Raw genomic sequence first — 27,773 nt, forward strand, 5'->3', positions numbered from 1 at the left:
TAGAGTCGATATATTTTTATGTTAAAGATGCTTTACAGGTAAAATACAAAAATAGGGCCTGGGAGGATGGGGGATCTGCCCCCTGTCAGCAGCTCCCAGGGGACCAGGGTTCAGCTTGGGGGTCACAGCTCACTTCCATCACAGCGTGAAGGGGGGGGGCAGAGGGGCCTTGGTCTCTGGGACTCCCAACCCTGACCAAGCCCTGCTCAGCAGGGGGTCACTGCCCACCCTGGGGGCCTGAAGCCCCTCGCAATGTAACCGCCCCCTCCAAGTCCCTTGCTTTGCCCACTCCCCTCCGAGCCAGGGCCCGGGCCCAAGCACCAGTGCTGGGCTTAGTGTCATAGATACAGTAGGTGCCTGAGGGCTGGACAGTGACTGAAGAAGCTGGGAGACAGGGAGCAATCCTGGGGCTCCCAGCCTGCTGCCCAAGACAGGTGCCAGGAGGGGATATAAATATTGCAGCACGTGGAGCTTTACAAACATTGCGCGTCCTCACGCCCGCCCTGCGAGGTAGGTCAGTCCGATCCAGAGTGAACAGATAAAGACAAGACAGAGGGGAGGGGAGATGCCCAAGGGTGAGAGGTGGCAGCAGAGCTGAGAACAGAACCACGAGTCCTGTCTCTGATGCCCCTGGTCTAATGCGTAGGGGCCCCCACACACACACCTCCCAGAGCCAGGGATTAAAATCCAGGAGTCCTGATCCAGCCACTAGCTCCTTCAGCTTCTTTAAAAGGATCTCGAAAAACTCCAAGCCAGCCCAAGGGGACCCCAGCCCTGCAGCAGTGTCAGCTCACCCCCACCCCATGGGTGCAGTGGGGGATTCCCTCAGAATAAGGAGTGAGGGGGAGGGGTTAGACCTAACCCCACATGGGGCACTGCAGAGGGGGATGTGGGGGACAGTGTTACGACAGGCTCAGACTGGTGAGGGGACCCCCCCCCACCCCGGGGGCAGTTAATCATCACAGAGTGTAGACGCTAGGAGAGATGATTAACCCACCCACCTGCGTTAGGGATGGGACATCAGGGCCAGCACCGTGGCTTGGCCCAGGGACTAGGGCTGTGGCCTCCAGCAGCATGGGAGGGGGAGGAGGATGTTCCCCCACAGCAGAACAGGGGGTGACACTCTCTTTACACAGGAAGTCAGAGCAGCGTGAAGCAGGCAGGGGAGCCTGGCTGAGTCCAGGGGGGGAACCCAGATCAGCTGGAAAACCCACCGCAAGCCCCGTTGACGTATACAACCTGAAGGGCCTGGTGCACCTGCCCCAGGGGGGAGTCAGTTCAACCCCCCCCAGAGAATGGAGAGTGGAAATGGGGTGGGTGGGAAGGGAAGGTGGGCTGGGAGGCTGTGAATAGAACTGGCCTGACCATTTGGTGTGATTTTTAGCAGGAGGTAGGAGAGGAGACAAGTGGCTTTAACCCTCTGACCACCCCCCAGGGCTGCGATGCTCTGGGGGCAGCAGTAGGGGTGGGGGCTGCCTGAGAGCTAAGGGATACTCCCCTGTCCCACTCACCCACTGCCTGCGGGCCGGGAGCAGAGAGCAGCTGCTGTGGATGTGGGGTGTGAACAGCACAGCCAGGGGAGCGCAGGGCTCCAGCCGCAGCAAGAGACACCCAGTCATTCCTGAGCTGCTCCAGGGGAATGCTGCTGCCCCACGTAGGTCTGGGGCTGGAGGGGGGACCGAGCCCCTGGCCCACCCTCCCTGCAGTGGGGGGAGCAGACCCAAGGAGCGGGACCCAGCCTGGGGCTATTCCTCTGTGGTAGGTGGGGCAGGGCCCCACTGCACCCCCAAAGAAGCCTTTCTGGCAGCAGGTCAGTGGAGGAGGGGTCCCAGGGCAATGGGGCTCAGCTGTGACAGAGCCTGAACGCACCAGAGAGGTTCTGCCAGCAGGGGGTGCAACAGGGTGCAGGAACTCTGGCCATAGGGGAGCTCCCAGATACCCCAGCCAGGCCTCTGCCAGCAGGGGGCACTGCAGGCTGTTGATTCCTTTCCCCAGGGGGTGGGGGCAGGGAGGGTAACAGGGGGAGCAGGATGAGGGGATGGGAGCAAGCCATCCCATCCCCCGAGTTAGCAGCAGCTCCCAGTCTCATGCTGCCTTTGAGGGGAACAAGGGATCTCAGCATTGCTCGGGGCTGCAGCCCCATACGAGGAGCCTGCCTGCAGCCCCACACGCTGCCTGCAGCCCCACACGCTACCTGCCGCCGCCGCAGGCCAGAGCCCCTGCCAGCCCCTCGCAGCTCAGGGCTCCACCCGGGAAGGAGGAAGGATTAACGCAGGTGAAGGGACAGGGCAGCACAGTACCAACAGAGCAGCAGGGCGGGGGCTGGGGCGAGCTCAGAATGCCCCGGAGGAGGAGCGAGCAGGCTGTTACGGGCACCCTGCCAGCGGCAGCCCACGCGGAGCGGCCTCGCTCCCGTTAGTGGTTAGATGGGTGCTGACGGGCAGCGGGGTGGGTGTACCATACGGGCATGGGGTGGGGGGCCTCTGCTCACAAACAGCCACACGTGGAACACAGGCACCGGGTTCGTTTAAAGGCACCGGGGTTATTGCCCGGCAGGAGGCTGCGCCCAGGCAGAGGTACAGTCGAGGGACTCCCCAGCAGCGGCCAGGAGGTTACCCTGATGACTGAAGAGGGGGGCCAGGTCCCAGGCCACACACCCCTCTCCACCCCAGGGAGCAGCGCAGGAGGTGGGAATCCTGTCCAGCTCCTGGCCCCCTCACTCCCCTGCTGCCCCCTAGGACTGGAGAGGGAGCACCCCCAAGGGCCTGCCCAGTCCCACCTCCCTGCAGCCTTCCCCAGGGGCACACGACGGCTCAGCTTAGTGCTCCATAATGCCCAGCAGCTGTCCCCTCCGCCGCCTCTAGCACTGGGGGGATTGAGAAGAGCCCGAGCCCGGCTCCCATGCGGCTCCAGGTACAGTCAGGAAGGGCTGGCCCTAGAGAGGTGCACACAGGGCCCTGGGTGGAGAGGAGGGGGCGAGGAGCCGGAGCTGGAGTGTTTGCCAGAGCAGTGCTGGAGCCAGGCACAGAGCCGGGCCCGTGGCGTCTCCCCTTCCCCCCGGTCCACACGAGGGCAGCGGCAGAACACTCCCTTGCCTAGCCCAAGGGCACAGCAGATCCAGGGTGGGCAGAGCAGGCCAGGCCCGCCGAGTCCTAGTAGCGCCCAACCTTGGCATCCCCGATGGCACCCCACACGTCAAAGACGAACTCGTCGGGGAAGGCGAAGTCACCCAGCCGCTCATCCAGCGCCTCAGCGAACTCGTCGGGGTTCCGCTTGTCCTTCCCCAGCTCTACCATGGTGGCAGCTACAGCAAGCAGAGATGGGTGTGGGGGGGAAAAATGAGGAGCATTCACTGCCACAACGTTACCTGTGGCAGGACGTGCCAGCCCTAGTGCTATCCCACCGCTCCCACCAACAGTGCCAATGCTTCGTGCTTCTCGACAGCACTGCCATGCCATTGCCAGGAGCACTAGGCACCCTGAGCCCCAGCACTGCGAGTGCCAACACGCTGCTCTTGCCCACAGCCCTGGCCGAGGAGGCGTGGCAGCTGGGAGGCCTGCGAGCTGAAGGGCTGATTCGCTCTCTGTGCCCAGCCCTGCTTCCCAGAACACACCGACAAGCCTGTCACTGCCACAGTAACCCTGGAAATGGTGCTGTGCCGGCAGAGCCCTGCTCACCTCTCAGAGAGGGGAGATTTCTCTCCTCACACTAAATGCTGCACACAAGGGATGCAGGCCTCTGGGCCACTAGCAGCAGGGCTTGCACCTAACTGCTGGGGAGCATCCAGCTACTCCGGTCCCACCCCTCCCAGCAGGGGGCGCTGCAGGAGCGCTGGCTGTGGGGCAGCTCCCAGCAGGGGGCACTGTAGGGAGCAGGGGAGGAGCACTGGCTGTGGGCGGTGCTCCCAGCTACTCCAGCAGGGGGAGCTCCCACGCTGCCCAGCAACGATTCCTACGCTGGCTGACCATGACACAGCCCTTCCCCCACCACCCCGATGCTTTGGGCACCCCGCCCCGGGCTGACTTGGGGGCTGCTCGGCCGGAGACTCACCCAGCTCCGTGTCGCGGATGCCCATGTAGCTCTCCAGCAGGTCGTCCACCTTCTCAATCGCCCTCTCCTCAAATGCAGACAGCTGGGGGGCAAGAGAGCTGCTGAGCAGGAGACTGAGGCAAAAATATAGCCCCCATCCCACCCCCCCATCCCAGCCAAGAACCCATGGGAAAAGTGGGGCCCTCTAAAGCCTCTTCCAGCCCTTCCCATTCCTTGGTAGAGAAGTGTGGGTGTTGGGGGCCAGGGTCAGGACTGAGGGGCATCGGCAGGGCTGGGCGGGGGGGGGAGGCCAGGGTTGGGATAGCAGGGGGCTACGGGTCAGGACTGAGGGGCATTGGCAGGGCTGGGCGGGGGGGGGGGGAGGCCAGGGTTGGGATAGCAGGGGGCTACGGGTTGGGATTGAGGGGCATCGGCAGGGCTGGGGGAGGAGACTGGGAAGCAGGTGCAGTGCAAGGAGCGGCCCCATACAAAGGACCTGTCCCCTCCCCACTCTTGGGACAGCTGGGACCTCAGCTTCCCTCTCATTCTGCTCTGGCTCCGCACCCTCAGTTCCCTCCGGGAAGAGGTCAGGGCCCAACGAACATGCAAAGGCTCCCCAGGGCTGGCACCTACCTGCTCCTCCACGGTGGCCGGTCCCTTGGCCCGCAGCCGTAGGGTCCCTCTGCCAGTGCCCAGCTGGGAGCTACTGTTGTGCTTGCCCCCTGCGGCCCGCTGGCTGATCATATCTGAAACACAGCAAGGGGACGAGCCAGTGAGACCACGACAGAGGTGGGGCAGTCACATGCTGGCCTTGCAGCCCCCAATCCCAGCAGCCAGCCCAGGGCACAGTGCAGCCAAATTGACAGCCGCCCTCCAGCAGGAAGTGGGGCCAGGTATCAGACAACACCACCTGGGCACAACTGGCAGGGGGTGCTTGGGAGGCAGCCAGGGTCAGGGTAGTGTGTGTTGTTCTGATGCCTCAATCCCAACTCCGTGTGTGTGGATAGCTGGGGGCTGGGATTGAGGGGCACTAACAGAGCTGAGGGAGGGGAGCCCAGGGCTGGGATAGCAGACGGCTGTGGGTTGGGAGGCACTGGCAGAGCTGTGTGGGGAGCCCAGGGCTGGGATGGCCGGGGGCTATCGGCAGGGGCCAGCAGCAGCGCTGGGATGGGAAGGTGAAGATGCTGCATGTTGGGACTCAGGGCTGTTTGCAGTAACATCCATCCCAGGAAGCTGCGTGCTGCCTTCCCCTCCCCCGCTTTGCCCCACTGGTTCCCACAGAGTGGGGCTCAGACCCACGAGACTCAACTGCATCAGTCTGACAACAGGGGACAGCAAAGGCACATTGAGATCAGCATGGGGGACCAGAGAAGGGGTCCCTGGCAGTCACAGATCAGCTGTGGCGCAGGGCCCAAGGCAGCGGGCGCAGTGCGAGAACCTCTGTTAGACGAGGCAGCGCAGCCCTTGGAGGGTCAGGTCTCCATACTCCACAGCAGAGGCTCTGGCAGGACTGAGGAGCTGGGGTCCTGCTCCTCTGCATGGATCTTCCTACCTCCCCCTGCACATGCCTCTTGCTCCTGCTCTGCCATGGGCAGTGAATGAGCAGGGGCTGGCGAGTCTGAGCTCACAGAGCCCCTGGCTGGATGAGGAATACCCGTGCTGTGAGGGAACGGGCAGAAATCCGGGATCGCTCAGCCTCAGCAGCTCTAGGTGGAGTGCAGGACCCTGGGCGCTGGCAGCGCCGGGTGGTTCCTGCCCTCTGCGGGTTTCTCACCGTCCAGTGTTATTTTAATGCACTGGTCCAGGCGCTCCCTTTACGTCTAACCCCCCTGGATTGGATCTAATGGCCAGGAAGGTTTCATAGCAGCACAGAACCCAGATGTTTCCACCTCGGCTTCCCCCGCACACAGGGCAGCTTTCACAATGCAGTTGGTATGGCCCAGCTGATTAAAACAGAGAGAGTTTAGTCAAAGCAGAGAGAGGCAGGACTCCTGGATTCTCTCCCTGGCTCTGGGAAGGGAGTGGGGGGGTTAGTGGGAAAAGCAGGGGGCTGGGAATCAGACTGCCAGGTTCTACTTCAAGAAAATCAGGCCCCTGCCTTTCTGCTGCTGCCTGAGCAGAAGGCTAAAGCGGATTTGCCACATCAGCTGTGTCCAAGGTGAGACAGAAACTCTGGCTTAAGCCAGTCTCTGACCTTGGCCCCTCTCACACATCCCCCCCAGTGCTCTACACCCTCCCCATGCCTGATGTCAATGCATGGCCAGGGCTCTGTGCCCCATCTCTTCTCCTGGGAAAGCTGTTCTCTGCTGGAGGGAGAGATGTGCAAGAAAGAAGGTGGTTCATAGAGAGGGGTCATGGCAGAGACTGGGCAGCCGGGTGAGAGGAGAGGAAGCATTTCCAGAGCTCGTTGCAATATTCACCTTTTGACAGCTGCTGCAAGGACAAGAGCTGAGCTCCTGGGGGCTCCAAGGCCAGCTGGAGCAATGCATCCTGGGAAAAAGCTACTGGAGCCGGAAGGAGCAGAGGCTGCTGTGGACAGCGCTACACGATCCCGGATTTTGTTGCCACAGCACTGAGCTCCATGGAGATACCAGGGAGAATTGGCTTCTCCAATATGTTGGCTCCCTCGTCTGGCTTCCATGGCGCTTAACCATTCTGGACACCAAAGCTGAATAAAGACTCCAATGACATATCCTGGGGTGCAGCATTGCCAAGCAGTTGTTAAACAGCTGCCACGCTGTGCCCCAGAGGTGGCGGCATGTCAGTGCTGAGAGGAGAGACCCTGTACAGCACTTGGAGATCCCTTCCACACAAAAGGGGCTAGCAAAAGTACAACCCTGAGCCCCTGTGGAAGACAAGCACCTGTCCTGATAACGATGACTAACACGCTTGCTTCACAGGGGGCTGCGATCCCCCTTCACACATAGGAAACTGAGGCACGGGGACAAGAAGCCACCGTGCAAGCCTCATGGAACCTCCAGGCCTTCCTAACTCCTCGAGGCCTGTGCTCAGACCAGGCCTCTCTGTCCCGTGGGTGGATCTAGTTCTTGCCAACAGCAGCGCGGGATCCCACAAGCTCCTTTCCTCCAGGACGTGATCGGTTTCTTCCTGCCTTTGGGCAGCCTGGAATCCCCAGGGAAGCTGTGGTCCATCCTGCAGCAGCTCCCACGCCTGCAGAGACCTTTGTTCCCAATGCACTTCCGGAGCGGCCAGCATTTTCCTGGACAGCACCGTTCCCTCGAGCTGATACAGGGCACTGGTCACTCCGTTTCCTCTCCCCACAAGGGACAGAGCCGCTTCAGCATCATCCCATTAAAACCCTCACGGGACAACCACCCCAGCTGCTGTGTTTCCAAAAGACACTCCCTTCTAACTGGCCTGAGAACAGCGATGCGCCTCTCCAGCCAGTCGTTACTGTGTGCCGGGGACACAGAGCCATGGAGATCCAGCCCCACTGACGTTTCTCACCGTCCCACGGAGTAAAAATAATCTGGGAAAATGTCATCTGATCAGCCACTTTCCTGTTTCTGGCATACGGGGGAGGGGGCGCCTGAAACCCCACACCGGACACAGATGGCAGCCGGAGTATGGTGTAAATGCCTAGGCACAGGGCTGTGTGTTGCTCAGTCCCTGCCAGAGGGGGCACTGGAAAGCAGCCCGCCATGCTCCTTTTCCTACCAGCCCCCTGGATTCACTGCTTCCTGCTAGCCATGGTCTCCTCTCTGCCCCTCAACAACATTCCCCCAGCCCAACTGCTGTGCCAAGGAGGTGCCCCCCAGGGCAGTGGGGCAGTCTGGGGGGCCCCGCTTTCTTGCTTGTTAGAGCTGTCGAGGCGGAGATCGAAGGCCACGCGGCTGGGGTGCCGGCCACGGGAGCAGAGATCCTGTGTGCGGAGCGCAGATGCTGGCGCAGGTGCAGGGCAAGAATTATCCAAGAGGGGCTCCACTCGCAGGGTGCAGGAGGTCCCGTCTCGTCCTAGGCTCTTCGGAGGCTGCTTCACTTGCAGTTTGTCCTTCAGAAATGGGATGAGAGGCCCTGGATGTGTTGAGCCAGAGGGCGAGGACGGCAGCGGGGGGGGAGGAAGATGGGGACACACGCAGCGACATGGCTCACCTCAATACAGCAGGCTGTACACTCTGCTGCAGGAGCCCCGATTTCTGCATTACATTCCATGTCATGTTGCCCCCACATTCCCCAGGGGCCGCCTGCACCCCGCTGCCCAGGCAAGGCGTTTGGAGGCAGCTGGTGCGTTGCCACTTTTCCGCCTCCCCGCACCCTTCGGGCAGAAGCAGCATTAAATGTGAAGCAGGGGAAGGGCCGAATGCCTCAGTCCAAACCTCAGCAAGGGCTGGCTCCTGGCACCCGGTTCTCCGCTGCTGCAGCCAATGGCCAGGGAGAAGGACAGCCCGACGAGTCTGCCAAAGCGAGCAGCAGTGAGACCGGTAACTATTACAGTGTCCTCGTTAAACGTCGGTGACGAACGAGCTCCCGCGTCAGGCTGCCTGCAGACTCAGGCAGATGTCCCTGCTATCGGGTGGGCTCGACAGCTGTGGCTGTGAAGAAACCCTCCAAGAGACTTCGGTTTTCCCCTCCCCCACCCCACCCTCTTAAAAAAATAATTCTGCAGCAGATTCAAGCCCAGACGACTCTGTGGGTGCGCTGCTGCCAGGACGCACGGGGGGAAAGCTGGTTATTCACCCTCCCACGTCCAGGCGAGGGGAGCAAGCTGAGGCAGACGCGCCCCTGCTCTAGGGGCTGATGTATCGCTCATTCAGTGTGGAAGGCAGAATGCCATGTTCAGTTCTGGTTCAGGGCATTCATTTTGGAGTCACTTCTTCCCTTGATCTACAGATCTCCTGCTGGCGTCACTGGGAGAGACGGGGCCAGTCTGGCCTCTGTGGCAACTGCACCGCTGGGGATTGTATAATCAGTATTTGATTGCCATGTTCAGTGAGAAATGTTCTGCCCTGTGCTTCTCTCTTGTCCCCATCCTCTGCTCCTCTCCCTCTTCTTCCCCCTGGCCCCAGCTTCTCATTCCCACTCCAATGCGGAAAGTTAGCGCCGAGACTGAAATGCCAGTGCTGGCAGCTGCAGACGACACCACTGGGAGACGGAGGAGTGAACACTCCCCTGCACCCTATTAGCCATAGTCTCAGGCTGTCAGCAGAGGCAGCCAGCAGTCCCATGAGAGCCAGAACCCCCTTTGGGGTGATTTTTAAGAGGAGGGAAGAAGATACTGTGGACATTGTGTCCAAGGGTCACAAGTCTCTCAAGAGGACCAGATACAGACTGGGGGCCATATGCATCTCCTCCTAGGACTCTACCTCCAAGAGGGGATCCCGTGGCCCTGCAGCCTGGGGCGTGGATCCCTTAGCACCAGGGACACTAGAGGGGACGGGCTCCCCCAGTTGCTTGTAAGGTGGCTAGAACTGCTCTGCCTGGTGCATTGGGGTACAGGAGTTTCATGGGGACACGCACTGCTTGGTTACTGACAGTCCTCGTGCACCTGTTCCCCAGCTCTCTGGCGCTGGCCCTAGCAGCTGCTTGGAGGGGCAGGGAGCACACACCAGTGTCTGTCTCCTATGGAAAACGCTGCTTCCCTCCCCAGGTTCCAAGGAGGAGTCCTTGGTGCAGCAGCAGTCACCACAACCTGGCAGCAGCTGGGCTGGAGGAGCCAGGACACCCCGCCCGCTCCCAGTGTGGTTAGCACAGTACGGGCTGCGGGAGAGGGAAAGGCCCTGGACTCAGACACAAATATCCTCCAGCCACATCAACATGCCTGGGCTGGAGCCGCAATCAGAGGATGGCGTGCCGGGCCGGCACCCCGCCCTGCCGCGTGTGCCTCATGCACCGACGCCAGGCCACAGCCCGGAGGCAGGCTCACAAACCAAGAGACCTCCGGCCCCTACCTACACTAGGACCAGAGATGATGCAAAAAGCGATTGGCCCAGAGACTGCATCACCCCTTGGGTCCCCGCACAGCCACTGTCCCAACAGCCCCAGGCACTGAGCAGCGGGCTGGCCGCAGCAGCCACTGTTCCGCTGGGTGGATGCTGAATGCCATTAGCATCCCTGGGAAGCCCGGCTACCATACACCCGGAGGGCAGGGCGATAGGGAGGGGCCATCATCATCACGTTCCTATTACGCCTCTGGCGTTTAGGGCAGTGACGAAGCTCCGCCACTCCTGTCTGTTTCTGGCAAGTCTTTCAGTGGTTCCCCAGCTGCGCCCCAGGTTTTTCAGCTCGGCGCCCACAGCTCTTCGCCATGTTGGTGTTGGGCGGCCGAGTTTTCGCTCGCCTTCAGGTGTTCATCTTATTGCTGCTCTGGTGATGGAATCAGTTTCCAACCAAAGCACATGACCAATCCATCTCCAACGCCTCCTGGCAACGATGGTGCTCAGATGCTCTTGGCTGCACTGTGTCAACAGATCTTGGTTTGAGATTGTTCTGGGCCAAAAGATATGGAGGATTTTTCCCTTTGGGGGCTATCGTAGGCAGGGGCTATTCAGAGCCCACCCCCCGTACATACACACATCCATTTAGGGGTGAAAGTAACACAGAAGACTTACCAGTAAGGGGACCTGGCTCCAGGCCCCTGGAAGGGGCAGGGCTGAGGATCAGTCTCCAACAGCCAGCTGGTCCACGCCGCCTGGGGCTCTGGCGGTGATTTGAAAGGGCCTGGGGCTCCAGCTGCTGCTGCGGTAGCAGGGGCCGGGAGCCCCGGGCCTTTTAAATCGCCAGGCCCCAGGGCAGCCGCCCCTTTAACCCCCAACCCCGTTGGCGACCCTGTTGGTAGGGACTCTACCAGCAGGGCCGCCGACTGGGGGAAGGGGTGGGGGTGGGGGGCAAAAAAGGGCAGCACATCGGCTGCATTTGGACTGGTACCGGTGGCCACTTCTTACCAGTACGCCGTACCAGCCCACTTCCTCCCCTGCATCTATCCCCCCCGCCCCAACATACAGAGAGAATCACTGATCCAGAAGCCATGGGAAGAGGGGTCACTTACTCAGCCCCCCCGTTAGAGCCCTCACAGGGCAGGGAACAGCACTGAGAAAGCCTAGCCTGGCCCCAGCACAGAAGCCCAGTTGTTCTGCCTCTGCTAACGGGAACATGGGCTTGGCTCATGGTGGGGATGGAGCTCCAGATGTTCCTGGCACTGGCATTTCTGAGGCTTCCTGCCATCCCCCACTTCCCCCAAAGCTGGGAGGGGGTGGCGGTGTTAAACTGGGAATGCAGCGGCACTGCCCTGCCTTTCCAGGAAAGCTTGGCTCCTTTCAGACAGGGAGGAGCTGTTTGCCCCACACGGGGAGGCTGGGGTTCTGGCCTCTGCCCTAGAGCTTGCAGCCAAGAGACAGAACAGCCTTTCCAGTCATACCACAGCACAGCAGCGGGCAGGACAGGGTGCAGGGGCTGCATGGGAGGGGGGAGCTGGGCATGTCTGCGCCAAGACTCCGGCGCTGGCAAAGCTCGGAGACCACAGGAGCTGCAGAAGGTCACGTGACCAACATCAACTAATAAGTGCAAGACTGGAATAGCAAGGGCACTGGCAGAGCTGTGGGGGGGAGGGGGCCAGGGCTGGAGAAGCACGGGGGTCTCTGAGTCAGGGGTTTTCAAGACGTATTGGCAGAGCTCTGTGTGAGGATGTCGAGGAGCCTCAGCAGGGCTGTGGGTGGGGGCTGAGAGGCACCAGCAGGGCTGTGGGTGGGGGGGAGCCCAGGTCTGGAGAAGCAGGGAGGGGCTTTGGGTGGGGGGCTGAGGGGTAGCAGCAGAGCTGAGGGGTAGCAGCAGAGGGTCTGGGGGTGCTGAGGGGTAGCAGCAGGGCTGGAGAAGCAGGGGGTCTGGGGGGGCTGAGGTGTAGCATCAGGGGGTCTCTGGGTGGGGGCTGAGGGTAGCGGCAGGGCTGGAGAAGCAGGGGGTCTGGGGGGCTGAGGGTAGCAGCAGGGCTGTGTTGGGGGGGAGCTCAGGTCTGGAGAAGCAGGGAGGGGCTTTGGGTGGGGGCTGTGGGTAGCGGCAGGGCTGGAGAAGCAGGGGGTCTGGGGGGCTGAGGGGTAGCAGCAGGGGGTCTGTGGGTGGGGGCTGAGGGTAGCGGCAGGGCTGGAGAAGCAGGGGGTCTGTGGGTGGGGGCTGAGGGTAGCGGCAGGGCTGGAGAAGCAGGGGGTCTGGGGGGCTGAGGGGTAGCAGCAGGGGGTCTGTGGGTGGGGGCTGAGGGTAGCGGCAGGGCTGGAGAAGCAGGGGGTCTGGGGGGCTGAGGGGTAGCAGCAGGGGGTCTGTGGGTGGGGGCTGAGGGTAGCGGCAGGGCTGGAGAAGCAGGAGGTCTGGGGGGGGCTGAGGGTAGCAGCAGGGCTGCATGTGGGGAGAAGGTAGGAGGTGCTGCAAAGAGGACTGAGGGGCGTGGGCACAGCCGTGCTGCCTGTACATTAGTCTCACTCAAGAGCATTGAGAGAACGCTGTGATTAGTGTCTCCCCAGCTGGGGCAGGGCCCTGGCCCCTCCCCAGATCACAGGGAAGGCCCTGAACACTCTCAATGGGGGAGCTAGAAATAGCCAGCGAGAGAGATTAACACAAGAGGCTGCTCCAGGTTGCCCATAGAGGGGAAGAAATGAAGTGAGCTGGCCTAGAGCTGTTCCGCAGAGGCCAGCACTTGCCCGGTCAGCAGCTCTCACAGCGTCCGTCCAGTGCTGCCGACTCCAGGCTTGTGAGCCAGGGCTGGCACAGAGCCCAGCGGGTGGATGCCTCTGCGGCGGGTTTCTACAAGAGGTGGGAACTGAACAGGGCCAGCACAGGATGAACCAGCTCCCCACCTCCCTGCTTCGATCAGAGGACAAGAGGCTGCTTGTGCAAGGAGCTGGTGATCTGGGGCCTCGGCAGGAGCCCGTGAGCTGAGCCAGCGCCTTGCAGCAGGAAGAGCTGCCAAGAGCAGTAAGGGGGACGTGGCAGGGTAGAAGGGTGCACCCAGGGAGAGAGACCTGTAACTGACACCGCAGTGTCCCCCAGGCCAGGCTGAGGGAACTCGCTCCTGGAATCAAGCACGACCCGCATGCGGGTTGTAACACCCATGTTGGGGTGCACCCACTGCTGCCCTCTGCTGGATGCTACCAGATCTGCCCAGGCCCTCCCAAGTTCCATCTCCCTCTGGCAGCTCCAGAGGTGAAAAGACCATTTCCTCTTGGCAGCTAGTGGAGCGCTCCCTGCACTCTCGCTGCCGGCATTCTGGGAGAACAGCGTGGAGCTTTTCTCCCTTGGCCCCTGGTCCAGAGGGTCCAACGCACACTGGAAGACAGGGCAGGTTATGAGTCTGGATTGAAACACCAGTGAGTTGTGGATCCAGGCAGCAGAGCACAGGGTTAGCAGGACTGAGCTAAGCTTAGCATTCTCAGGTTTGCCTGCCACCCAATTGGCAGGTGGCTTTGCCAAAGCAGAGCCAGCGAGCATTGGCACCTGGTCTCTCTCCACCACGGCCGAGCAGAGGACCCTAACGTTCGCACACACGGCCAGCACCACAGAGCTGTCACTAATTCCCATGGAACGAACTGCACGGAATGAGCAGCGGCACGGATGCTGGTGCCAGGGCTCCCGAAGTGCCAGACATGAACATATGCAGCTGGTACCCAGTAGAGGGAGGGGAGAAGGAAGTTGCCAGATTCCAGGAACCAGGGACGCCTGCGTGGGCTGAGAAGCATAAGCCAAGGAGGAAATAACTTAAAGTGGAAAATGATCTTCCTTCCCAGATCAGAGGCCAGTGAGTCACTTAAGGAGGAAGGAATTCGTGGTGGCAGGCTGGCCTTGCGGATGAATGAACTGAGACACCAGCAGCAGGGAATGTGATGTGACTGGGAGCCAGGACTCCTGGGTCCTATCCCTTGCTTAGGGAGGGAGCACCGCCTAGTGGTTAAGGTTGGCAAATAAGGACTCCTGGATTCTACTTCCACACTGCCGCTGCCTCGCTGTGTGATCTGGGGCAACGTGAGGGTAGCAACACTGAGTCAACCCGGGGCTTAGTGCAGCGTTTGAAGAGGTGCTACCAACAGCCAAGGAATCTGGATTTGAGGACTCTGAGAAGGCTGCACAGACAGCAGAGGGCGAGGTCACACTGTGATCAGAGGCAGTCTGCCCGGAACAGAGCTGGAATCCCCATCCCTGGCGTACGTTTGGGAGCCACCGACAAGGCCAGCGCTGGACAACAAGCACAGGGGCTGGAACAGTACAGCCCGGAACCAAGTTGTCTCCCTCGGCCTTCAGCACCATCCTGGGGACCTCATTTTCCCCCAGGCTCCACTCAAAGCCCTGCAGAAAGCCCTGAGCTTTGAGGGATCAGTAGGGAGAGCTCCTTCACCTTGCCAGCTGCTGGGGTTGAAACAGGCCTGTCTGCTTAGTGACATTTAGGACAGCGAGCACAGATCCCTTCCCTCAAGCCACCATAGAGACATTGAGGGTGCAGCAAGACAGAGCCAGCCCCTCCCACTTGTCCTGTGAGCAGCCTCCTCTCAGCACTGAGTACACAGGGGTCATTTGCAGATACCTTGGCAGGGCCACCTAACCGCAAGTCCAAGCGGAGAGGGGTCAGCTTTACAGGCCGGCTGCCCGAAGGCCCATGTGCAGGCTCAGCAGCTACAGGAATCTCCAGATCCCACTTGCCTTCCATGGCAGAAGCCTCCTTTTCCCTCTCCCAGTACGAGGAAGGCTTCCCTGCAGTAACATGGCTGGTGAAGCCCTAACCTGAAAAAGCAACAGAACTGCCTTCCATGGCAGAAGCCTCCTTTTCCCTCTCCCAGTACGAGGAAGGCTTCCCTGCAGTAACATGGCTGGTGAAGCCCTAACCTGAAAAAGCAACAGAACTGCCCCACCTCTCAGCCAACCCTGTGGTTACACCGCACAGGTCAGATGGCTAGGAGCTGCAGTGAGGTTACAGTGCCACCTGCTGGCCACCACGCCGCAGGACAAGTCATCAAACCCCACACTCAGCACCTCAAGCAGCGGGTCTCACCCTTTTTTGGCTCAGGACCCATTTGTAAATGTCGATGGCCTGTTGTGACCCAGCACATTGGCCGGGCTGCAAAGCCCACCTTGCACTCACCTGGCAGCAGCGGCTCCAGGGAGGCGAGCCCAGCCAGACCCACGGGACCAGAGCCACCTCGCGGGCCTATGAAACATTCCGGCGACCCACGGATTGGGAAACCCTGACGCAAAGTCCCTCCCCATCTCCCATTTAATGGCTTTATAGGACAGAAGGTAATGGCCCTTAGTGCCACAGCAGCCAGCAGGGCTTGGGCCTTTGGGCTAAGATGAGAGGCGCTCTCAGATAAGCACCCAATGCGGCTTCTCACTGAAGGAGGAAGGACGGAACGTGCAAAACCAAGCCCAGCGTGTTCTGTGCTGGACTGATTGCCCCGGAGGCTGAAGGTCTCAGCAGGGCCAATGGCAAACATCCCGCCCCCTGCTGCCCCCCCACCCAGGAACAAGCCCCTCTAGAGAGATGGGGGGGCCTCAGTCTCTGTGGCCTGTTTGATCCTTTCTGCTGTGGCTGCCAACAAGGGGAGCCAGTTACTTAGCCAGGGACTTCTGCCCTACTAGGACCTGGACTGAGACCCACTGCGCTTGTTTTACAGGTCAGGTGGAACCAACTTGTGACCACAGGGACTGGTGACAGGCCTCATGCTCCTGCCAGTGGCCTCATCTGCCCTGGGCAGTCTGTGGGGCTCACTCACCGAATGCCTTCCGGGGCTCTGTTAGCTTCAGCGTGAAGGTGCGGCCTTTGGGCAGGTCCTTGAGCATCTTGGCAACCTCGTAGTGCCGGCAGCCGATGAGGCTCTGCCCGTTGATGGACTCAATCATGTCGCCCACATTGATGACCTGGATCCGGTCTATGACGCTTCCTTCTTTGATCCTCTGCAAGCAAGAGAGACAGGATGGTGGGCTCCCAGCACAGATGGCAGGTCCAGGGGCAGTTTCCTCCCCGCAGCTTCCAGATAAGAGAGTCTGAACAGCAGCACTTTCATGCAGCTAAGGGTTGTGCACAGCCCTTTGTATTCAGCAAAGCTGCCCAGAACCCCATAAGACAGTCAATTGAGACTGAAGCACAGAGACATCTCCAGGGTCACAGAGCGCATCAGCAGCAGAGCAGGGAACAGAACCCAGGAACCCTGGCTCCCATCAGGCCACAGGGTCTTCCCTTTGTAGTTAGTCTCGCGCACATATTTTTGCCCAGCAGAAGCTTGGTCCTTCCTTAGCACATTAATGGTGACTTATGTACAAGGGATCACGATTTGATCACATTTATAAAATACAAACAGAATGAAATCCAGATCAGTGAAATGAACACTCGGTGCTTTAGAAGGGCCAGTTTCACAAAGCTGAAAAGAATTATAAGCCACATCAGCTCAGAGGAAGACTGGGTGTGTTTAAGAACATTATTACATGGCCAAAAAGCCACAGTCGAGGAAGACGACTGTATTGGTTAGAAAATGACCTGCTTTGGTGGAGAAGTGAAGGCAGCTATAAAAAATAAAGAAATGTAATAAATGGAAGAAAGGAGAAAAGAAAGGGAATATAAATCAGAAGTTAGGAATCGTAGAAAACTGAAAATGGAAGAAAAGAGACACAAGGAGACAATTGTCAGCAGAGTTAAGGACAAGAAGGAGTTTTCTTTAATGTATTAGGAACAAAAATAATTCTAATAATGATATTGGTCTATTACTAGATGGAAATGATAGAATTATCAATTGGGGAAAAACAGATGACGTGTTCCTATCACAGGATAACATTCTTTCCCCTGCACTAGTATCTCTGGAGAATGTTAAAACAGCAGCTACTAAAGTCAGACATTTTTAAATCTGCAGGTCCAGATAACTTGCATCCAAGAGTTTTAAAAGAGCTGCTGAGAAGCTCGCTGCACTGTTAATGTTTTTCAATAAGTCTTGGAAGACCAGCAAAATTTCAGAAGACTGGATAAAGGGTGACATGGGTAGTTATATGCCTGTCAGACTGACATCGATCCCAGGCAAGATAATGAAGCAGTTGATATGGAATTTGCTTAATAAAGAATTAGAGGAGGACGATATAATTAATGCCGATCAACATGGGTTTATGGAAAACAGATCCTGTCAAACTATCTTGATTTGTTTTTTAAATGATATTACAAGTTTGGTTGATAAAGGTAATAGTGTTGACATAATATACTGAGATGTCTAAGGTATCTGACTTGGTACCGCATGACATTTTCATTTAAAAACTAGAATGACAAAATGAATATGGCACACTTTAAATGGACTAAAAGCTGGCTAATGGATAGGTCTCAAAATGTCAGTGTAAATAGAGAATCATCATTGAACAGGTGTGGTTCTAGTGTGGTCCCACAGGGATCCATTCTTGCCCCTATATTTGTTTAATGTTTTTAATTAGTGACCTGGAAGAAAACAAAATCACCACTGACAAAGTTTGCAGATGACACAAAAACATGGGGAATGGCAAATAATGAAGAGGAGAGGTCATTATCATGGAGTGATCTGGATCACTTGGTAAACCGGGCTCAAGCAAGCACTGTGTGTTTTAATGTGTCGAAATGTACACAATTAGGAACAAAACAAAAAAAAGTAGGCCATACTTACAGAACAGGGGACTCTATCTTAGGAAACAGTGACTCTGAAAAAGATTTGGGGGTCAAGGTGGATAATCAACTAAACATGACCTCCCAGTGCAAAACTGTGGCCAAAAGGGCTAATGTGATCCTGCGATGCATAAACACGGGAATCTTGAGGAGGAGGAGGAGGGAAGAGATTATTTTACTTCTGAATTTAGCACTGGTGTGACCCCTCCCTGCTGGAATCCTGGGTCCAGCTCTGCTGCCCACAATTCAAGAAGGGAGTCGAAAAATTGCAGAGGGGATCAGGGAAGAGCTGCAACGATGATTAGAGGATTAGAAAACCTGCCTTATAGCGACAGACTCCAGGAGCTCAATCTATTTGCTTAACAAAGATAAGCTTAATGGGTGACTCAATTACAGTCTGTAAATTACCTACATGGGGACAAATATTTGATTATGGGCTCTTCAGTGTAGCAGCAAAAGGTCTAACAGGCAATAGCTGGAAGTTGAAGCTAGACAAAATTCAGACTGGAAATAAAGGTTAAATTTTTAACAGTGAGAGTGTATTTAACCTTTGGAATAATTTACTAAGGATCCTGGTGGATTCTCCATCACTGAACATTTTTTAAGTCAATACTGGACATTTCTCTAAAAGATCTGCTCTGGGGATTATTTCGGGGCAGTTTTCTGACCTGTTATACCCAGGAGGACAGACTAGATCACAATGGTCCCTTCTGGCCTTGGAATCTAGGAACCATGAGACAAAAGATCATGGCATTAGGAGGCATGATGATCGACAGTTCTTCTGGTTTTACCAGCTGGAGCTGCTGCAGAGTCTACACATCTTGTGTATTAACTCAATAATATTTAATTAGGTTTCCTTGTACCCGTCACCCTGAAGGATCCCAGAGCACTTGAGACTGTGTCTATACACGAGTCACTTCACCCACTGCTGAAATGCAGCCACCTATTGGGTGGAACATGGCAGCTGCTTAACAGCCATGCTGCAGTGATTTAGACTCTGGAATTGGAGCTTCTTAGGGAATGTCATTAGCTGAGAATTAGTGAATGCACCACAGTACCAGGGGATCTTTTGTAAGATTCCAAAGAGGATTTGTGCTCTAATACCACAACCCTGCTCTGTTCTTTCAAACAGATCCACTAGTCTGGGCCTCTCTCATTTACTTGGGGGTTTAGAATCTGATCAGGGATGTCACTATCACTGTGCTATGGGGACACAGAGGGGTCTCTGAGGGAACTGCTGCAGCTCCTAGCACCTGGGAAAACCATCCAGGACACAGAGCATGTGAGAAAGTGACAAGGCAGGAGAAAGGACCGGGGCAGCCTCAGGTAGGAAGGGATGGGTGCGCTGATCCCCTAGCTCCTCCAAAGGAGGATGACTCCAAATGAAGTTAGGATCAGAGCAGGGGACGGGAAGCAGGAAGAGCTGTAAGCTGAGTAAATGAGGCAGTTGGAGGCCAAAAGCATCCTTTAGAAATTGGAAGTTAAATCCTACTGAAGAAAACAGAAAAAACTATCTGGTGAAGCGTAAAAATATAATTAAGGCCAAAAATGAATTTGAAGAGCAACTTGCAAAAGACACAAAATCTAACAGCAAAACTTGTTTTAAGTACATCAGAAGCAGGAAGCCTGCCAAACAATCAGTGGGGCCACTGGACGATCGAGGTGCTAAAGGAGCACTCAAAGACAAAGCCATTGCAGAGAAGCTAAATGAATTATTTGCATCAGTTTTCACTGCAGAGAATGTGAGAGAGATTCCCACTCCTGAACCATTCTTTGTAGGGGAAAAATCTGAGGACCTGTCCCAGACTGAGGTGTCAATAGAAGAGCTGCTGGAACAAATTAATAAATTAAACACCAGGACCAGATGGGATTCATTCAGGAGTTCTAAAGGAACTCAAATATGAAATGGCAGAACTAACTGACTGTGGTATGTAACCTGCCACTAAAATCAGCCTCTGGACCAGATAATTGGAGGACAGCTAATGAGACATCAATTTTTGAAAAAGGCTCCAGCGGCGATACTAGCAATTACAGGCCAGTAAGCTGGACTTCACAACCAGGCAAACTGGTTGAAAACAGAGTAAATAAAAGAATTATCAGACACAGATGAACAGGATACATGAGGGAACAGTCAACATGGCTTTTGTAAAGGAAAATCATGCCTCACCAATCTATTAGAATTCTTTGAGGGAGTCAATAAGCACGTGGACCACAGTGATCCAGTTGATCTTTTAAAAAGCCTTTGACAAGGTCCACATCAAAGGCTCTTAAGCAAAAGTGGCCATGAGATAAGAGGGGAAGGTACCCTCTGGGATCACTAACTGGTTAAAAGATAGGAAACAAAAGGTAGAAATAAATGGTCATTTTTCACAATGGAGAAAGGTAAATAAAAGGGTCCCCCAAGGATCTGTACTGTTTAACATTCATAAATGATCTGGAAAAAGGATCGAACAGTGAGGTGGCAAAATTTGCAGATGATCACGATCTTGAGTAATTTTGTAAGTCCGAAGCTGACTGTGAAGAGTTACAAAGGGATCTCACAAAACTGGTTGACTGGACAACAAAATGGCAGATGACATTCAATGTTGATAAATGCAAAGTAATGCACATTGCAAAACATAATTCCAACTATACATACAAAATTATGGGGTCTAAATTAGCTGTTACCACTCAAGAAAGATCTTGGCATCATCATGGATAGTTCTCTGAAAACATCTGCTCAATGTGTAGCGGCAGTCAAAAAAGCTAAAAAGAATGTTAGGAGCCATTAGGAAAGGGACAGAAAATAAGACAGGAAATATCATAATGCAACTATATAAATCCACGGTATTCCCACACCTTGAATACTGGGCACATTTATGGCTGCCCCATCTCAAAGAAGATGTATTAGAATTGGGAAAGGTACAGAGAAGGGCAACAAAAATTATTGGGGGATAGAACAGCTTCTATATGAGGAGAGATTAAAAAGACTGGGACTGTTCAACAAAGAGACAACTAAGGGAGGATACGATAGAGGTCTATAAAATCATGAACAGCGTGGAGAAAGTGAATTGGGAAGCGTTAATACCCCTTCTCATAACACAAGAACCAGATGTCACCCAGTGAAATTAATAGGCAGCTTGTTTAAAACAAAGTTAACACACAGTCAACCTGTGGAACTCATTGCCAAGGGATGCCATGAAGGCCAAAACTATACAAGGTTCAAAAAAAGAACTAGATAAGTTCATGGAGGATAGGTCCCTCTATGGCTATTAGCTAAGATGGTCAGGAATGCAACCCCATGCTCTGGGTGTCCCTAAACCTCTGACTGCCAGAAGCTGGGACTGGACGATGGGATGGATCACTTGAAATTGCCCTGTTCTGTTTGTGCCCTCTGAAGCATCTGGCACTAGCCACAGTTGGAAGATAGGATACTGGGCTAGATGGACCAGTCGTCTGGTCCAGTAGGACTGTTCGCATGGCTCAGATAGTGTCTCTGGGACTAGGAACTCCATGTGATCAGGTTTGCTGCTGGGGTTTCTACTCCCCCAGTAAGACCCATAGCATGGCTCATGCTTGGGGGCTCACAATGCAGCTCTCTGGGGATGGACAGAGAGATAGGAAGGGAAGGAGCAAGACAAGATGCCAGTGTGTGTCTGAGAGGGGCACCCCACTCACAGCCCAATCAGCCAGTGACAGGGCCTCCTGGGCTCTAGGATGGTGTGAGCAGAGCTCAGTCATCTGTACCTTAATGAATGCATAGCCGGCTCCATTGTCAGTGATGGTCAGGCCCAGGGCCTCCTCGGACTTAAAGATCTCCACCTCCTTCCTCTGGCCCTTTGTGTGTGCAAAGATGAAGTCCTCCAGACCGATCTGGCCACCCAACAGCTTGTCCATGTCCACTTTGTGGGTGTTTAAGGTGCAGAACATCACCTGGGAGGTGGGAAGAGAGATACAGAGTGAGGAACCCCTGGACCACAGCTTCCCCCACTGCCCCTCAGCTGGGAAGGCCCCATATCCCCAAGGTTATGTCAGCATTTTAGCACCAGCCCCATTAGGCTCAGCCCAGTTGGGCATAGACCTCAGGGGGCATGTAGCCACTGAGCCCAGAGTCACTGACCAGCAAAAAGCCAAGGGCACAGCACAGCCTGACACAGGGTGTTGGTCCACGAAGCCAGAGAAGGCACCAACGCAAAGGGCCCACCCCACTGGCTGGCTAGGCCACTGCCACGCAGAAGGGCCTCCTCTCTGAGCTCCCCACCCTGCAGCCTGGGTGCTCAGCACCTACCTCAACTGGTGGGATCTTGAAAGCCTCTGCAATTTTGCTGTACAGCTCCTTGACATTGGTGAAGCCCTCGATCCTGCCAGTGGGGCTGCCATGGGCCAGCTGAGTGTGGAACACCAGTCGAGGGCGGAGGCTGGCAGGAGGCGGTGGCAGGCCAGGCTGCAGGGCTGCCACACTGCCGCCACTGCCCACCTCCACCCCACCCAAGCTGCCACGAATGGGCTCAGCCTCCTCATTCTCCACCAGCGGAGGGGCCTTCTTCCGGCGGCCTAGTCCAAGCGGCATGAGGGAGGAGTGGCCAAACAGCAGGGAGTATCAGTCACCCACGGGAGAGACCTGCAGGAAGCAAAGGGGAAAGATTGTAGGAAACCGGCAGTGGAATCAACGACAAGATCCAAGCGGTACTGGCTGACTAGGGTGTCAGGGAATGGGACTTGGGCCATCCCCCTCTAGGACATCAGCTCTAACCCAGCCTTAGGGCAGAGGGAGCGAGTCTGGGGCCTGGGACATGCAGCATTCCTCCTCTAGGGCATCAGCTCCAATCCAGCCCCAGACCGGGGAGCCTGACGGGTAAGGGAGTCACACCTGTGGAGTGACAAGGCCTATTTTAATTCTGATTCATCTGCACAGCTTTAGCCACTTTTAAAATTAACCAGAATAATGTAAAAAGAGGAGTGACAGCTTTGGAAACTCCCTGCCCCTTGCCTGCCTCCCTCAAGTCCTACTGTACAGCCCCAGATCAGTGCTCTCCTGCTGGGAGCCAGCAGCCAAGTGGCAGCTCCTGCCAGACCCCATACACAGCTCTAAGTTATGGAGAGAGAAGCAGTCACCGGTATTTCTAGCCTGCTTTGGAAACACATTTAGTACAAAGCTCTCTAATGAGTAAGCATCTAGTGATCTCAGGGCTTGGCAGTGGCCCTGCATCTCCCCTCCACTAGCCGACACAGGGGAAGCAGCATTTCTGATACCAAAGCCCCTCCAGTGGTGTTGGGCTGGTCACACGATTCCTACTGCTGCAGCAGGTGAAGTCATGGGGTATGGGCAGAGAATGAAAAGTAACACCCCCTCCCCCTCCTCCTCCCCACCCCTGAGTCCTGCCCCTCAGGACTGAGCTGCTGTGGAGGCAGGAAACACGCACCGGGGCTGACCCCTGAAGGGTTTAAAAAAAATAAAACCAGTGTAGTTGCCACTGGAAACAAAGTAAAACCCACAGACCCGAGCGGAGACTGACAGAGCACTGCAGAAAGCCAACCACAGGGAAATGCCAGCCCTACTGCCTCACAGACAAAGGAAAATCCATGCCAGGCCCAGAGAGCTTTCCACGCTGCCACAGCAGGACACACATACTGACCCTTCCACTCCAAGGACACTCCCAGGGGAAGTGGGATTCCAGGGGGGCTCAGCAGGATTGATGAGCCTGGTGCTGCTGGCTAGGAGTGCCCTAACCCCTGACGCAAGGACATGGAGGAGGAAGGGGCAGCCTCGGCGGGAGTCCTTCCAGCCCGGGAGCCTCCGACGTCTCTGTTCTGGAATGAGGGTGGAGCGCACCCTGGCAGGCTGATTCAGAGCAGAGAAACCGGCTACAGGGCGTTCCTCAAAGGGTGTAATGGCAGAGGAACTCAGCCAAGCCCGTCAGCGATTACTCCCTGCCATGAACCTGCTCAGTCCAATGGATCCCCAGCATCACCTAGGGCAGAAAGACGCCTCCAGAACTACCACCCACCACCCCCCTCACCCAGCCCAGAACCCACAGCTCCTAACAGCACTCACCAAGAGAGGATTCAGCTCGTGCTGTAGAATTTCTCCACATCCATGTTCTCCCCCTAGCTGCCGGCTCACTCAGGATCCTCCTTATATCCTATTCTGTGCCCACATCAGTCTTCCCCCCTACTCCCTCCCTTCCCCCCGCTCCTCCTCTTCCTTATGCTTACTAGTTTCACTTCCAGCTCTTTGCTTCCTATCTCACTGTGTCTATCACTCATGCAGAGCCAGAGCTTACCCTGGCCCTCTTTGGCCATTTTAAAACTTGTTTCATGGGACATGGTTCTTCACTTCCTGGTGCTAAACAGCCATTTAGCACCACAGCTGAGTGGGGATCTTGGGACCCAGCTGAGACCTCCTGCTCAGACAGATTCAGACTCAGCACTAAACACCTGTCTTATTATGGCCAAGCCTCCCATAACTAATTAATTCATAATATTCTAAAGAGCAGCAAACAAAAAATGCAGGAGGCCAAGTTCTTACAGGACCCAAGTGGCCAGATAAATTGACCACCAATTTTAAAGTTTCAACTTCAGAGTATTACTCACATAAAATCAGTTTAGGGCTGCTACTCTCCATGCCTAACTTTTGCACCTGCCAGAACTGGCAGATCACTTATTTGTTTAACACACAACCTACAGTTGTGGGGCAGGCAGGATAATACCGCCAGTATCGGCTCCACAACTTCCTTGTACAGCTATTCCTGTCTTTGCATTTAGGGAGGAACTAAAGTTCTGTTTGCAGCTATCTTGACCAGCTTTTGAAATGCTAATACCATAAAAACATTATATAGACACTTGTCTTGTTTGTGTGCATATAGAGCGAGCAGCTGAACAACTGTTATGCTCCACCACAGAAGTGGCTGCATTTTCAGCAGAGGGTGAAGCTATTCCCTTCTAGATTGCAGGGCATTTGCTAGGTAAATACAGAATTGCTAAGGAGCATTTGGAACTTTAGGGCAAAGTTGTTAAAAAACAACAACAAAAACAAAAAAAGGATTCACAATTCAGATGAATAAGGAAATTTGATGGCTGGAAATGCTCAGGGGGCTTTCCCCCGCTGCTGGGTCTGGGGCCATCTGCTGTCAAGTGGACGGAGATAACAAATGGTGCTGCCCATTAAAGTGGCAGCAGTTTCCTGCCCCAGGAACTTGTGACTAGTGACCCCTCTGTGGTGACAGAGCGGGGGGGGGGGGAAGAGAGGGGAAGCTGGAGGCATCGGGAAGGATAAAAAATAAGGATTCTCAAATTGCCCAGTAAAAGTAGGGCACTGTGTGCATATTTGTATGTCCTGACTGATCTTGTGGCTAAAGCACAGACAAGTGACTCAGAAGATCTCAGTTCAGATTCCAAGTTCCACCCTAACTTGCTAACATGCTGAGCAAGTCACTTCCTCCTCACATACATCCCCCAAAAGGTGCCTCAGTTCCCCCCCCCCCCCCCGTTGAAATTGGAGAGCAATACTTCCCTACGTCTCATAGAATATCAGGGTTGGAAGGGACCTCAGGAGGTCATCTAGTCCAACCCCTTGCTCAAAGCAGGGCCAATCCCCAATTTTTGCCCCAGATCCCTAAGTGGCCCCCTCAAGGCTTGAACTCACAACACTGGGTTTTAGCAGGCCACTGAGCTATCCCTCCCCCTCAAGCCATGTGAGGCTTATTTCAGCACCACCTAGCAATTCTGGAATTTGAATGGCAAAATGACACAGTTTTGTTCATGGCTATAGAGGGAATTCTGTGCACTCAGTGACTGGGCACTGCTGCTCAGTCATGCATATCAAACTTCTACTAAACCTCTCCCCCCGCCCCCCACCAAGGCTAAACTGCAAGTGCTGCAAACACCAATAGTCCTTAATGCCTTCTTGTGGCAGTGAGAGAAAACTAATCCCCACCCTGGCTGACAAGAGATTATAACTGTGATCCGGCAGAGCCAGAACAGCAGACACAGGGAAGGAGCAGCACCCGCTACCTTCAGCATTCGCCACCATTCTCTGGGAGCCTGAATGACCATGGAGTGGGATTTGATTTGGGGGATAATTAATTCAGTGGTTTACCACCTGTAGCAGAGAGGCTGCTATATGTCTCCCCAACTCCTCAGGCAGGAAAGGTTTTTGATCTCATTTGAGGGATGATCAACACCAGGAATGATTATTTTGTTTGTTTTATAGCATTTGCGTGTCTTCACTGTGTTGCCCTCATACCCCATGTCACACTCAGCAGAGAAACAAACACCTAAAAGGGTGATGTTAATTCCTGTTGGTACACTATGCGCCAGAGACTCCTCTGCAAAACTCTAACCACCTGCCTTCATTAGATGGGAAAAGGTAAGGGGAGGAACAGGCTAAGAGACAAGCAAACAAGGGGAATTTCCAGTAGATTTTGCACAGCAAACTTTGAACTTAAGTCAGAACCTTTTGCTCTTTCACATGGGGGGGGGGGGGGAGAGACCCTAAAGCAAACCCAAGCCTAATTTACAGGGCGCTGCCCAGCCCCCTGCTCTGCATGGGCATTTGGAGATTCCACGCTGCTCATCTCTATATTAGAACCTCTGATCAGCAGAACTCAAAGTGCTTCAGACATACATCAATTAAGCCTCACCTCACCCCACCAGGCTCCTGAGTTTCTTTATCCCTATTTTCCAGATAGGTAAAGTGAGTACAAACAAGACTTCCTGGTCACACAGGGAGTTGGTGATGGCACTGGGAATGCAACCAGGAGTCCCGGCACCGTTTCCTGCTTTAACTGTTGTCCCTGGTCTCCAAGTACAGCCCAGCACCTCAAACATGCATTGTATCCTACACAAGACTGCAGTGCTGGGACCCCAATGCATTTGCACAAGGGGAGGGAGCCTTGTACGGTGGTTACAACAGGAGACAGAGCCAAGACTCCTATTCCCAGTCCCACTACTTCAGAGCCCACACGTGCCCCTCCCCAAGACCCTCTGGGGCATAAACCCCCAGGAGGACCCCCCCATCCTTCTGTGCCACCCATACGCCACACATACCCCCCTCAAGGGCACAGCAACGGCAGCCCCCACACAGAGCTTGAGCCCCCTCAAACACACTCCAGCTGGAACCCCATTCTCAGCAACAGCATCCCCTTCTCCAAGCTGGAGCAAGGGGACCCCCCCCTCAAAGCTGAGGCCACCCTTCTTCTCCCACAGAGCTAAACTCTCCCATTGCCAACCTCTCCCCCTAGGGCACCTCCCCTCGCTCCCCCCCCCCGAGAGCCGGACCCTCCCGCTCCCATCCCCCTCCCTAGGGCACCTCCCCTCGCTCCCACCCCCACCCCGAGAGCCGGACCCTCCCGCTCCCATCCTCGGGCACCTCCCCTCGCTTCCATCCCCCCACCCTAGAGCACCCTCCCCACTCCCACCCCCCTGAGAGCTAGACCCTCCCGCTCCCATCCCCCCTCAGAGCTGGACCCCTTCTCCCATCCCCCCGCTCTAGGGCACCTTCCTCCCGGCCTGACTCACCCCGTCCGCCTCCCCACTGAGCCGGTCCCGTCCCTCCACCAAACTCCGGCCGGGCGCAGCCGGGGCCTGTCGCTCGGGGAGGGAGGGAAGGCGGGAGCATCGCCGCGCCCATTAGCCAATCACAGCCCATCGCGCAGACTCGCTGGCCAATCACAGCTCGCTCTGCTGGACAGGGAGGGGAGCTGGGCGGGCAGATTCCGGAACCATAGCGCAATGGAAGCGTCCAATCCAAACAGCAGGGGAGATACCATCCCAGGAGATGGGGGGAGGAAAGCGGAATTTAGGGAGATACCATCCAGAAGACCTAGGGAGAGTGGGAAATACCATTCAGAGGTGGACTAGCGAGATACCATTGAAGAAGGAGGGGAGCTGGCAGGAAATGGCTATTAACCAATTCTGCCCCAGCTGCTTCCCTTGGCCAATCACAAGCAAGAAGGTTGAAAATAGCCAGTCAGAAATGAGCAGGCAAAAGTATCGGTGGACTAACTGTACCAGGTGCATTGTCCCCTCCTCCCCCCCAAAGTGATCAGGGTCCAGTCTAGCATGCTGACCAATTCTGTCTCATTGCTTCTTTTTTGTTTGCAGTGTTGTAGCCATGTCGGTCCCAGGATGGGAGCGACAAGGTGGGTGAAGTCATATTTTT

General features: G+C 55.7%; 1 protein-coding gene across 2 annotated transcripts; it reads right to left on the minus strand.

The window, feature by feature from the left end:
* On the minus strand, nucleotides 1-27,266 carry GIPC1 (GIPC PDZ domain containing family member 1). Of its 2 annotated transcripts, none has more exons than XM_044994553.1 (7): nucleotides 27,131-27,266; nucleotides 21,900-22,232; nucleotides 21,359-21,544; nucleotides 15,735-15,915; nucleotides 4,663-4,775; nucleotides 4,051-4,132; nucleotides 1-3,304 (listed from the first exon to the last, which is right to left on the minus strand). In XM_044994553.1, the coding sequence occupies exons 2-7, from the start codon at nucleotides 22,179-22,181 to the stop codon at nucleotides 3,153-3,155; spliced, it is 996 nt and encodes a 331-aa protein (XP_044850488.1). In that variant the 5' UTR covers nucleotides 22,182-22,232; nucleotides 27,131-27,266; the 3' UTR covers nucleotides 1-3,152. The 2 variants fall into 2 exon arrangements, with proteins under 2 accessions (XP_044850488.1, XP_044850489.1); XM_044994554.1 differs by lacking the exon at nucleotides 27,131-27,266 and adding an exon at nucleotides 23,667-23,778.
* Nucleotides 27,267-27,773: the final 507 nt, after the last annotated feature.

Source organism: Mauremys mutica, chromosome 20 (genome assembly GCF_020497125.1).
Source record: "Mauremys mutica isolate MM-2020 ecotype Southern chromosome 20, ASM2049712v1, whole genome shotgun sequence".
NCBI classification, from domain to species: domain Eukaryota; kingdom Metazoa; phylum Chordata; order Testudines; family Geoemydidae; genus Mauremys; species Mauremys mutica.